Genomic DNA, 14,100 nt, shown 5'->3' on the forward strand with positions numbered 1-14,100 from the left:
AAAAATATGTTCAATACAAAGTTTCTTAACAAATTTCTAAAAAGATTTTATTTCTTTTTCTGAGACAGAGCAAGTGAGGGAGAGCACGAACAAGGGGAAGGGGCCGAGGGAGAGGGAGAGGGATAAGCGGACTCCCCGCTGAGCAGGGAGCAAGGCCCCAGGGATCATACCTTGAGTCAAAGGTTATGACACTTAACCAGCTGATCCACAGGTGCCCCAAGAATTTTCAACAATTTTTTAAAATTCTCTATACTTCTCCAGCTACACCCCTTATAATATTATGAAAAAGAAGGAAAAGTGGTTAAAAAAAAAAAAAAAAACCTCAAACATTTGATAGAGTGCTAAAATTAATCATCTTGATCTCTCTAGACACTGTTGATAACAGTACAAATCCAAAGACACTCCAAAACAAATTTCCTCTAAAGAAGAAAAGGACTTGTGTAGAATTTATTACTACAGTAGTTCTCTTTCTTTATTGCTTGCTGTCAATTTGAACAACCTTTTGCTGAACAATGTTCATGTGGTTTTGCCATTCCTGCAGTGCTGGAGTTGGAAGGACTGGAGTTTTTATTGCTCTGGACCACTTAACACAACATATAAATGATCACGATTTTGTGGATATATATGGATTGGTAGCTGAACTGAGAAGTGAGAGAATGTGCATGGTACAGAACCTGGTAAGATATCTAAAAGTGTGTGCAGCGTCAGCTCTGGAACTTCTCCAAGGGAGGATCTTAGTGGCAGCAGTCTGGTTGGGCTTGGACATGAAACTTTATTTGCATAGCAGACACTGTTTTTCTACATTATAAAGGGATTTGAGAAGGGCAGGCCACGGGGCCCAGTCACCCCTCAGCACTGTTCCTGACTGCTCCTCCTAGCTTGTTTATACTGATAAGCATATAGAGAGGAATTTAAAAATTGATCTGTCTTTAGTATTTGGCAAATTTGGGAAGCTTCGTAAATGAGTCGAATCAAATTCTTTTATAAACATGCTAAGCGTTATGTTTGGGAAAAGCTTAAAATATTGACCATTACGGGGTTCTGTGTATTTCCCTTGTCCATTTTTATTCCTATTGTATATTAATGCTAATAACAATTGTAATAGCATCTAATCAACTAATTCCCTGGGAGTTTTTTATTTTGTTGTTTTGGTTTAGAGGCAAAAATATTGATAAAATATATAGATTTTTCTTCATTAAAAAAATCACGGGGATCCCTGGGTGGCTAAGCGGGCCTTTGGCCCCGGTTGTGATTCTGGAGTCCTGGGATCGAGACCCACATTGGGCTACCTGCATGGGGCCTGCTTCTCCCTCTGCCTGTGTCTCTGCTTCTCTCTCTCTCTCTCTGTGTCTTTCATGAATAAATAAATAAAAATCTTTTAAAAAATCATGCAGTATAATGGTAACAAGACTAAAAACCTTATATGAATGTCTAGTGAGTTCCATATTCTATAATAATCCTTTAGATATATTATCTTATTTAACCCTCTATTTGTAAAGCAGTGCCAATAAAACTCATCAACAGACTAGTTTGCTTTGCTTTACAAATAGGAACGCAGAGGTTCCATTCAGAGAATTTAAGTGATATTTCAAGATTATACAATTAATATTTCAGGATCAAAATTCAAGCCCAAGTCTGTCTAACTATAATATATAAGATGTTTCTATCTGTATATTTGGATTGGTATTTCTATACTCTTCAAATGGAAATTTTCTCACAGTAAGTATACAGATCAGCTGTAATAGTATTTTCCACAATACCTACTGGAAAACACATATAGCATCATAGTTGTTAAAGTGTAAAAAAATAGGTTCTTTGCTAAAATAAGTTTGAAAAGAAGTTAAACTGATCTTAGAGTTTCTTAAATCCTCTGTGCATTGACACTTACAAATGCAGAGCCCTTATGAACATCATTTCCCAAATTTATATGATTGTGAGATCCTCGAACCTCATTTGACCCCAGAACCTATAATGCCACGTAGGGGGAACATTAATGTTCTTAGGAAAAAAGCTGCTCTAGACCAGAGACATCTAGACTTTGTGGACTGCACGTCCCTTTCAGGAAGAATGTTTGAACATTCAACTCTAATAAATCTATATTTATTTTTAAATGTAGATTAAACAGTTATGTAAATTATAAAACATACACAAAATGAGAAATCAAAAAACAGATAAAGATCAAGTAAGCAATATTTTGAAATCTTGCTAATTGTGACGCCTTCATATCATCATTAAGATAATGATACTTGGGACGCCCGGGTGGCTCAGTGGTTAAGCATCTGCCTTCAGCCCAGGGAGTGATCCAGGAGTCCCGGGATCGAGTCCCATGTCAGGCTCCCTGCATGGAGCCTGCTTCTCCCTCTGCCTGTGTCTCTGCCTCTCTCTCTCTCTTTCTCCATGTCTCTCATGAGTAAATAAATAAATACATCTTAAAAAAACAAGATAATGATACTTGACACAAGATAATTCTGTTTCAATAGTGATTTTAAATATATATTCTAAATTATTTATAAGTGTCTAAATATAGTGATCTAGCTTTTTGTCAGATTTCATTACACTGTTTTTACCTCATAGAATGGCTATAAGTTTATTCTAGAAGCACAAAGAATGTCAGCCCTGCCATTTCCTTGTCATTCATTTGGGCTTACATGATAAATATTACCTTCAATCCATAGTCTCTTTATTTATTTATTCATGAGAGACAGAGAGAGAGGCAGAGACCCAGACAGAGGGAGAAGCAGGCTCCACACTGGGAGCCTGTTGCAGGACTCGATCCCAGGACCTCGGGATCACGACCTGAGCCAATGGCAGACGCTCAACCACTGAACCACCCAGACATCCCTTCAGGAATCTTTTTTGAGCCACTTCAATTTTGTGATGGTTAGGCAAAACTGGGTAATGTTCATGTGCATTCCTTTGTATGCTGAAGGGGAACAAAGGAGTGAGGTATCACTCTTCCCTTGGAATACTTCAGAAATGGAATATAACTTGTGACCAGGGTTGACTTCCTGGGTGTGCAACCTGCGCAATCTCACAGGGCCCCGTACTCAAAAGGACCCTGCACTTGTTTTAGTGTTTGCTGTCACTGTGTTGAAAATCTTTAATAATTTTTGAGGGAGGAAACTCTCATTCATTTTGAAGTAGACTCACAAATTAGGTAGCTTGTTCTCAAGATAAGGGTTCCCATATCGATCCAACTATTAAATATTATTAAAACCCAAATTCTTTCTTATTTTTGTTAACAACAGGAATAAACAGAGTGCTAATGTTTTCCTCCCATGTCCCTAGATTACTCCTGTGCACAGGTGCCCAATATTCTTGACATTGATCAAGATAGGTTGGCTCTTTTGGATAGGATAGAGGGTGGGACAGATTGGGATCTCATTTCTTTCTAGAAACTAGAGTCACTCTTCAGGTAATAAAAGTTGAAAATATTTTGCCATGCTCTACAACTTTGTGGAACTGAACATTGTAAAGAGTGTGTCTAAGGATGCCTGTTAATAATCTCACACAATTTAGTAGGCAATATATGCTATAAAGTTCATATATTATGCTTGTTTAACCAGCCTGAGTAGTATGTTGGGTACTAGGATGGGTAGTACCCAAGTACTACCAAGTACCAACCTTACCAGGTCGGGTGAGGGGATGGGAAGAGCATGAATTTTGAAGTCCGAGAATTGAGTTGTGATTTCAGCTCAACTACTTAATTAGTTGCTGGCTCTGTGACTTGTTTAATTAGCCTCTTTGAGTTATTTCTCTTCTGTGAAATAGTCATGTTATACATCTCCAAGCTTACTGTCAGTATTAAATAAGAGAAAGTGTCTAAAGCCCCAAACATGCAGTCAGTGCCCAGGATGCAGTAAATATCTGAGATATCTGGCACTCAGAAGCTCTCTTTCACCTGACTTCACTCCCCAGAAGTTTTGCTCTTTACCATCTTTCCTCTTTGATGATAAAAAGGGAAACGACCACAGTCCTTGGCTCCAACCCTTACAAACCAGTATGTCTTTGCACAAGAGTGGTTTCTTATTTTCCTCTGTTGCACTTGGGAGTGATTGCAATTTCTATGAAGAATCCTGCCTCAGCCCACACTACAGTGGCCCTGAGCAGGGCTGGGGAGGTGGGAACTCAGCCAATATATTCCCACCAGAAGGCCCCGGAGGGGCATGGCCCAGACCCAGGAGAGAGCTTTGAGCTCTTTCACTGTCTACCAAAAACCAATACATAGCAGCCCCACGGACTTTCTGAGACAATGGTCCTCAGTGAGATACCATCCTGAGCTGCTGTCAGTACTTCAAACCAGGGTTAATCTGGACGAGTCCCCTTCCTGCTCCAGTTTTCCTAGAAATGTACTTATGTGAAGTTTTAGGGTAAAAGGAAAAATAAAAATCCTAATATACTATACTTGGGTGGCCTAGTTTTTTTGCCAGGCACATTACATATAGTAAGTCCTTTAACTATCACAGCATAGGTGTTATGATCCCCTAGATGAAGAAGCTAAACATCAGAAAAGTTTCATTCTTAAGGTACCATGATTACCAAAGGCAGGAGCTAGGACTGAGCTCTCCGCGGCCTCTTGGGCAATAACACACCATGGCAGAGGGATCTTGGAAAATACAGTCCTGCCCTGTGGAGCTCAGCCTGCCGTGCTGGCAAAGTTTACACCCATCATTCTTTCCAGTGGAGAAAATGAGATGGGGACAGTCAGAAGCTTCACATATCAAATGTGACTTCAAATTCAAATGTGATTTTGTAAAACAACAAAAAACAAACAAACAAAACCCCCAAAACTCACCAATTCAAATGATTGTCCTTTTCAAAGAAATTATATTGTGTCCATATATCTCTGCCAATAATGTTATTCATTGTGTGACGTATATTTGAAAACACTTTTTTTGGAATTACCTTGAGGAGTAATTTACTAGCAATTTCAACAGGATTTTCATTCCTTTATAAGCGACAACTTCCTTTCTTACCAAAATTGAATCACGTAACTTGATCATCCACTCACTTACGAAACTTAATCCCCAATGACTTCTGAATGTTCTCCAAATGAAATCCTTCCTTAAATGGCAAAGGTTGGCTAGTTGTGAGAATTAAATGATACTGAGTCAACAAACATTTGTTACGTAACGACCACACGCCAGGCACTATTACAGGTAGTGGGAATAGAGCAGTGAATGTGACAGTTTTACCCTCCCAGAACGGACATTCTGCTGATGAGATGTGTGTGGAAGCATTTTTTAATTCATGAAGAAATAGATATTCATAATAACGACCAACAGTTTCTGAAGACAGTCTCAGTAGAGGAGTTCCAGAACGTATTGAGATACAGTAGCGATGAGTAGGAACATAGACTCCTCTAGAGGGAGATGGTCCCTTTAGAGGACATCCTATTTAAATCAACTGTCAATATCCAGACATATATAATAATAAGTAGTATATGTAGTATAAAATATTTGATTATATTCCTCTAACATCATGTCTCCTATGTAAAAAGGAGGGTAATTGTCTAAGACTAAACCTTAAGTACCTTTGAGAAAGTCCAAACTCAGAAATGTGAATAGGTTATTGAATTATATTGAAAAAACTTAAAGAACCTAGATGGTCCTGAATTTAGCCTAAACATTCAGATGATACGTTAGGAATCCTTGTCCAGGACATGGGTGTTTAGATAGTTCAGTGATCACCTGCCTTATGCTTACAAATAAAGACCAGATACTTGACATTAAGCAGGCCAAATGTCGGGTGATTAACAAAATTGTCAAACATATTTTAAATATGCTGATGGGGTGTTGATATGCTCATTCACAGGTAGTGAAAGCAAATTTAGCAGCTGTATTCCAACAGCCATTCTAATCATTCTAGCAAGAAAACTATGTATAAGAAAAACTACTCATGTAGACCTGACAGGAAAAAAGGAAATTCATAAACAGATTTAAATAACCAAATTTGCCACTTTTTTTTTATAACCACAGCAAGCAAGAACAAATTAGCATGGTGTTTAATGATAAGTATCAAAAAAAAAATTTGAAGCTACAAGAAGCCATAGGAATTTTAAAAACCTGGTTTGAAATGGCGCAAAATCATTTATGTATGTGGTAAATTCTGTGCTTCTAGCTTAGCTATTTAACATTTATTAGATTCCGCATTACTTTTCACTGTAACAGTATAGCTCCCCTTATAATAAGACAAATAATTGTTTGAGATAATTTTTAAAAATCCACCCACCCATTTATTTAACCACTCTCTTTTTTGGTGTCTAGGCACAGTATATCTTTTTATACCAGTGCATTCTGGATCTCTTATCAAGTAAAGGAAGTAATCAGCCCATCTGTTTTGTAAACTATTCAGCACTTCAGAAGATGGACTCTTTGGATGCCATGGAAGGTAAACAGAGGCAACGTGTACCAATTCACTAGTTTACCAGGAGCATTAATTTAATAACAACCACATGTTGAAAATGTTTCAGAAGCTCGGTTAATGCACCTAACAAATTTTCATTATTTTTCTCTGTTCCAAGTTAGAGTAATAGCCTCTGGATCTGTGCTATATTTTTTGCCATGAAACATTTAGATCTTTTGAACTGGTAATTTCAGTTCTCTCTTTTGACATGTTACTTTATGTTATAGGTGATGTGGAGCTTGAATGGGAAGAAACCACCATGTAAATATCCAGACCAAAGATTACAACTGGAAGATATTTTCAAATCCCAAGGGCCAAAGTTTCCCCCTCACTCTTCTGAATTGAAATGTGCAACCTTAAAGAAATCTCTCTGTTTCTGCTACTGTGCCTTTACTAAATGGATTGACATTTTAGGAATAGTCCTAGGACATAGCTAATTCAGGATAGCTATTTGTTTTATACAGAATTATTATGCACTTAAAATGTTTAAGAAAAGATATCCCAGAGATTTTGAAGTCTTCCGTAACTTTGGAATGAGCCAAATAGAAAATTATCATTATATTAGCATTAATCTTTCCAGGTAAATTTTCCCCACATATTGGATTGAATCTTGAACAAAAGTTGTAAATATTGATTCGGTCATGTTATTTTGGCCTCCGTGGTGTTAACGTTTCTTGTGGATAACTTCCAGGACTGTCATAATGATCTGTACTTCCATGTACACCCCTGTGTTTTTGAATCCTCTATTTTATGAGTGCTGAGATATCATCTCGTGATCTCCAACAGCTGAACTGTAACCCCTTGACACTGCCCGGATTACTTAGCCTTTATACAACACACAGTAGCTCTTTGGGGACACTAAAGGCTATTTCAGTTGCATTGTGATCTTTAGTTTGAAAACCAACAAGAAACGAAACAGTGCGATTGCTCATAGGAAGCTGTGGAGTACATTTGTACTGTCTACATCTGTACCTTTTTCAGGACCACTCTGTTGTATAATTAAATACATGGCTAATGCATCAGAGTATTTGTACTTTAGATGTCTATTCAACCTAATATTAATAGTTTTGAAAAGTCTCTCCAGCAGAAATGTATGATGTATGGCAAACTTGTAAACTGATGATGTGCTGCTGTGGTGCCAACAGAAACTTCTGAATAGATTACATAAAAGGATCTTTTTTCATCTCCGAAGGTAGATCATTGAGGAGGATATTTGGTGAAACTACAAACAAAGAAATTAGCCAGCTTGTAGCAAATTAGAGATTTTTATTAACACATTTCAACCTCCTTTTTGTTAGATAGTGACAATGTTCTAAGTAATTTTGAACTATATGAAATTATTTTGTCATAGATTTCAATTAAGGATCATATAATGAACTAGTATCAATTATTCTATTTCCTCTATGATAAGAATTATACCTTATGCTTATTTCTGGTGGCATATACATAGAGAAAATGTGATGGCCAATAAAATTAAATTTTAAGGCATTGACTTACTTTGCAGCATGATTTCAGAGGTCCTTGTATGTATAAATTTTATTTTATATCACATATTGAGATATAATTGATAATTCCCTTAAATAATATAATGAAGTAAATTATATATAAGTACAATATTAATAATGTGTTTACATATAATCATGTCCCAAAGTAACCATAGGTAATAAGAGATTTTAAAATCAATTTATTACCCAAGAAATTAAATTCTTTAATCTTATAAGTAGTCCTGCTTCTTGTTTTTCATGGCAAAGCAGTGTAATAATACAATCCACTATTGTTCCAACCAAGCTTATTCTATAGAAAGTTACAGGACACAGTAAGAAATGAGAATTCTGAAAGATTTAAGTTAGAGTAGAAGTTTCCTTCATATATAAATCAGTGAAAAAGTGTGATGAGCCAGTACTTGTGAATATGGGGTTTTGTATTCATAGAAGACAGCCTTTGGGAAGTACTAATGAGGTTACTTTTTAATGAATTGAATTATAAGAAAATAAACAGTTCAATCTACAGGCCAGCTCACTCTTTACAGTATCTGTTTAAAACAGAGGTGTACAGCGTAGAGTTTCAGTTTGACCCATGTGCATATGCACATGTATGTGTACAAAACAAAGTTTTAATATAAGACCTCTTCTAAAACAGTGCTGGTCAAACTCTACTGTGTCTACACATCACCTGGGGATTGTGTGAAAATGCAGACTCTGTTTCAGTAGGTCCAGGGTAGGATCTGAGATTCTCCACGTCTAGTAAGTACTCAAGTTATAATACTGCTGCTGGATCTCAGGCCATACATTGGATAGCAAATCTCTAAAAGACATCATGGGCAGAATAATCTCATGTCCACCTGAAATTATTTGAAACCTGTTAAAAAAAGTTTTGTCTTCATTCACAGAAAAAAAAAAAATTAGAACACCTGTTGAATGGGTATTGCTCACCAGGTCTATCACAATTTTAGGTCTATACCTAGACCTAAAATTGAATTAAACCCCACATATTAATGATAGCTAAATTTTCTATTAATGATATTGTGAAATAGCCAATATATAGACACAAGCTATAGGTGGCTGCTAAGTGCAGATTAGAATAATGAGGAACATCTGTAACATTTTTAGATCAGATTTGTCAAAATACGTTGAAGCACATGTACAATAAATGAGCAACATGTGTTTCATCTGAACCAAATGAAACTGGAGCCTCTCAGAATGGTTTGCCAGAGACGAGAGCAGCTGTTAGTATCACCTCTACTTTCATCCTGCTTTAAAACGCATAATTTTCTTCTTTCGGTTTATAGGTGAAATGTATAATAAGGCTTTTGAAAAAGGCTAATTAAACCTTGCCCTCTTCATAAAAAAGATGGCAATTTGCTCTCTGCATCTGGTACCAAACACTAAATTTTAAAAACGAAATTTAAGTTCAGCAAAGCATACATCCTACAAGTCCACGACATTATTGTGGCAAGTCCATTTCCATGGGCCAACTTTCAGAAAACTCACATGAGATTTTTGATGGAAACTGGAACACAAAATACCTGAAATTCTCAACTGAATGATATGAAAAGGTGAAAATATGAAAAAAAGTTGATAAAGCATAATCTTGGCAAAACAGATCACCTTTTTAGGACAAGTAATATTTCATGTTAAGTGACTTTGTAACCATACAGAGTTTTCATGTGGAAGCAGGAGTCACACACCTACCAGCTCATGAAGATGCTCTGAGGAATAGATTAGATTGCACATATCAAAGTGTTTCATAAAAGTACAATTAACTCTGCAAAGTTAATCTTTTACCCAGACTGGTCCATGTGTAATGTTTATCAATAAGATAGAGCATCCCATTTTTAGATTGTATTATATTTTTTGATATTCGTGCCATATTTATATGTCATATACTGTGTATGTTTCACATGCACTTATTGAAAATTATGGCATTTAGATTGACTTCTGCTAAATAAGACAATTGATTTCATGAATGATTTGAGCATTCTCAAGGAATTCTGAATTAAGATGAATAGGTAGTCATGTGCACAAATAACATAAAATGTGATGTGAAAAACAAGTCAAGAAAATTTTGATTTGGACATTCCAACTAGATATTTTGAATCAGTGTCTGCAATTCAGTAATTTGAAAATAAACCTGTTACCTAATGCAAGGTAACAAAAAATCATTATTCTCCTCTTAACAATACTATGTTTCTATTTTAATTTTCACTGAAAGTATTTTTGGATTAGAAAATAATTTTAGTAAATTATAAACTTTTTAGAATACTTTTATATACATCATTCCCAATTAATTCTTACAAAATCCATTAAGATCTGCAGAGTCCCATATTACAGATGGATATAATGAAAGTTTAATTGCTGTGCCTGAGACTATGTTTAGCAAGAATGGGAGCTGCATATCATAATCAAGTTACTGAAAGTGGATAATAAAGGTAGAAGTTTTAAAGACAACAAAGAAAATAGAGACCTGATATTCAGGGGTTCAAAGATAAGAAAATACACTAAATTCCACTCAGAAATAATTTAAGTCAATAGAAAATGCAATGATGTATTCAAAGCGCTGAAAGTACCTCCTAAACCTAAGGACAACTACATAAAGCTAGAGTTAATAGCATTCTTAATAGTAAAATATTGAAGGCCTTCAGCCAAGATCAAGAAAAGGCAAAAAAAAAAACAAAAAAAAACAAAAAAACCTCACTCCCACAACTTCTATTCCACATTGTATTGGCGTTCTTAACCATTACAAAAATGTAAGAAAAAGAAATAAAAGAGATAAGGTTTATAAAGGAAAAAATAAAACTATGTGAGTAGAAAGTATAATCATGTTTGAGGAAATTCTTGAGAGATCTATTTTTAAAATAGCTGCTGAGTATGATAAGTAGCTTTAAAAAGGTAACGGGACATATCATGATACACATATCAATTTTATTTCTACATATGATCAATGAAAAACTGGAAGTTCAATTCAAAATGCCCTTAACAATAGCATCCATAAACATGCTTAAGAATAAATATAACAAGAAATGTGCAGGATCTGTATACCAGAAATGATATGGATGAGAAGAATTAATGAATATTCAAGTAGTTTTTTTGTTTTTATTCTTTTAAGATTTTATTTACTTATTTGAGAGATAGATAAAGAGCACAAGCAAAGGAGGAGAGGCAGAGGTAGAAGTAGACTCCCTGCTGAACTGGAAGCCCAACATGGGGCTTGACCCAGAACCCCAGGATCATGACCTGAGCTGAAGGCAGATGCTTAACCCACTGAGCCACCCAGGCGCCCCTTAAATAATTGTTTTAAAGCATGTCCATGAACTCAAAAACTCAATATTACTAAGATATCAGTTCTTACATTGATCTATAGATTCAATGGAATATCAGTCTTTTTTAAGATTTATTTATTTATTTATTTTAGAAAGAGAGAGTGTACGAGTGGGAGCAGCAGAGGGAGAGGCAGAGAGAATCTCAAGCCGACTCCATGCTAAGTGCACAGCCTGGTAGAGGCCTCAGTCTCACAACCCTGAGATCACAACCTGAGCCAAAACCAAGTTTCAGACACCTAGCTGTGCCTCCCAGGTGCTCCTGGAATATTAGTCTTAAACCCACAAGGCTTCTCTTTTCTAGAAACTGATAAGCACTATGTGCATGCTTTTGTAGTTATGTAGAAATGATGCAAAGACCTAGGATAGTGAAAAATTTTAAATAGAATACAGTTTAATTTACTTTTAAATTTAAGATTTACACTACAGATATATAGTGTTTCTCATTAAAAGAAAAAAATAGAAAGTCGAAAAATAAACCCACACATATCTGATCAATTGTTTTTCAACAAAGGTGTTAAGGTAATTGAATGGGAAAAAGAATATCTTTCCAATTAATAGTGTAGGGACAACTGGATGTCCACCTGATAGAACATGAATTTTTATCTCTTATTGCATTTAACAAATAGAAAAATTAAACGGAAATGTAATACAGACCTAAATATAATCATTAAAACTATAAAGCTTGTAGAAAAGAAACTAAGAGAAAATCCTTATTATCTTGGAATAGACAAATACCTTTGCCTATATTAAAAAATGAAATATAAAAGAAAAAATAACAAAATGTTCCTCATCAAAATTACAGCCTTCTGCTCTTCAAAAGACCCTATTAAGAAAATGAAAGCTCAAACCACAGGCTGGGAGAATGTCATAGAGACTTGTATCCAGCATACACATATTTACAAAATAATACACATAGACCCCCCCCTCCCAGACACACACACAAATGGGCAGTACATGAAAATGTGTTCAACATCATTAGTCATCAAGGAAATGCAAATTAGAATCAGAATGAGATAATCACCCCAATAGAATGATTAAAATTAAAATGACGGTCATATCAAGTCATCCTGGCAAGGATTTGGAACAGTTGGAACTGGAAGTAAATGGTAGTCACTTCTGAAAATAGTCTGATAGTTTCTTAGAAGTTAATCATAAGACCATATTATCATTTTACCCAGCATTTCCAATCCTAGGCATTTATCCAAGAGAAATTAAATTATACTTCTTAGGGTGCCTCAATGGCTCAGTTGCTTAAGCATCTGCTTTCAGCTCAGGTCATGATCCCAGGGTCCTGGGATCGAGTCCCGCATGGGGCTCCCTGTTCAGCAAGGAGCCTACTTCCTCTCCTTCCAGGCCCTGCTCTCTCTTGTCATCTCCATGTCTCTCAAATAAATAAAATCTTTTAAAAATAAGTAAATAGAAAAAAATAAAATATATTTCTCAAAAAAGACTTATATTAGTAATGTTCTCTTGCTTTAAAGATTTATTTATTTCAGAAAGAGAGCACGTGTGTGTGAGAGTGGGCAAGGGGCAGAGGAAGAAAATCTTTAAGCAGACCTTGCTGAGTACAGAGCTGGACAGGCGGCTTGATCTCAGAGCCCATCAGATCAGGACCTTAGCCAAAACCAAGAATTGGCCGCCTAACAGACTGAGCCACCCAGGTGCCCCTATATTTCATCTCAGGTCATGATGTCAGGGTAGTGAGATCGAGCCCCACGTTGGGCTCTGTGCTCAGCATGCAATCCGCTTGAGATTCTCTCTCTGCCCCTCTCTCCACTTACACACTCTCTTTCTTTCTCATAAATAAATAAATAAATAAATAAATAAATAAATAAATAAATTCTTTAAAAAATTGTATACATATGAGTGCATCTTATTTTATGTAAATTATAGTTCAATAACGTTGATTTTAAAAATAGAAGGATAGTGAAAAAGTAGTCACAAGATAGTTACAAGATACCATTTACAGAATTCTTAAAGAACAAATAGTATATAATTTTAGGAATTATTTCACAGGAGAATCATGATTTACTCTGACGTAAGAGGAGCACAGGTACAGTGATGGATTGCCATGAATCAGGGGGATCCTCAAGGGTTTCAAACGCATTTATAAATCTTGGTGTAAAATTTGAAGCATCTATGGGCTGTATGGCAACACAGATTTGTCAAAATTAAGTGATGAGTAAAAAAGTTTCTATTATTATTTCTATTCTATTCTCTTTGTGTTTGAAAAAATTCACACTGTTACAAACATGAGTAAATTTTAAACTCGAATACTTTATTAAAATGGCATGAAATATTTATGTGTTATTTTCACAAATTTATCAGTGTCCTCTCCTGCTTGAGTGAGCACAATATGGAAATATTTACTTTTGTCACTTACCTACTCCATTCCCAAAGCATGAACAATTGGTGTTTTGAACATTAAAAATAAAACTTGACGTGCTCTAAGTGCTTTCCACAGAATTCACTGTGTTCTTACTCACTTCGTATTTATAACCAGGTGAATTGCCATGGAAGATATGATACATTCCCTTGTTGGGCTTTCAGACCAGAACAGGGTTTCATGAGTCTAAGGACACCACATTCATAAAGTTGATGCATGCTAACAGGATTAACACCTACTCCCTGGATGTATCAGAAGTTTTACGTGTTTATGTTTTAAAGAATACACTTAAAATTGTGATGTGAATAATCTGCATTAAAAAAAGACTATTATTTTACTTATTGTAACTTAATAACCACCTTCTTTATTGGACTGTTACTATGTGCCAGGCACGCTTCTAGAGGCTCTACAAATGTTAATGAATTAATCTCCTGACAATTCTTGGAAGTAGATGGTACTGTGTTTTACAAATGAGAAGACAAAAGCAAAA

The 14,100-nt window shown here is 35.6% G+C and overlaps 1 protein-coding gene and 1 long non-coding RNA gene across 5 annotated transcripts in view; one reads left to right on the plus strand and one right to left on the minus strand.

Moving 5' to 3' along the window:
- Nucleotides 1-10,562, plus strand: part of PTPRQ (protein tyrosine phosphatase receptor type Q) — a 247,193-nt gene extending 236,631 nt beyond the window's left edge. For 2 of the 3 annotated variants that reach the window (XM_049094355.1, XM_049094356.1), the window contains 3 exons: nt 542-677; nt 6,267-6,390; nt 6,633-10,562. In XM_049094355.1, coding sequence (XP_048950312.1) covers nt 542-677; nt 6,267-6,390; nt 6,633-6,670 — 298 coding nt within the window. In that variant the 3' untranslated portion in view covers nt 6,671-10,562. The remainder of the gene's footprint in view (nt 1-541; nt 678-6,266; nt 6,391-6,632) is intronic. The other variant, XM_049094357.1, reaches the window with a different exon arrangement.
- Nucleotides 1-14,100, minus strand: part of LOC125752560 (uncharacterized) — a 76,106-nt gene that overhangs the window by 44,263 nt on the left and 17,743 nt on the right. The gene's annotated exons all lie outside the window — the stretch shown is intronic.

This window comes from Canis lupus, chromosome 15 (genome assembly GCF_003254725.2).
Source record: "Canis lupus dingo isolate Sandy chromosome 15, ASM325472v2, whole genome shotgun sequence".
NCBI lineage: Eukaryota > Metazoa > Chordata > Mammalia > Carnivora > Canidae > Canis > Canis lupus.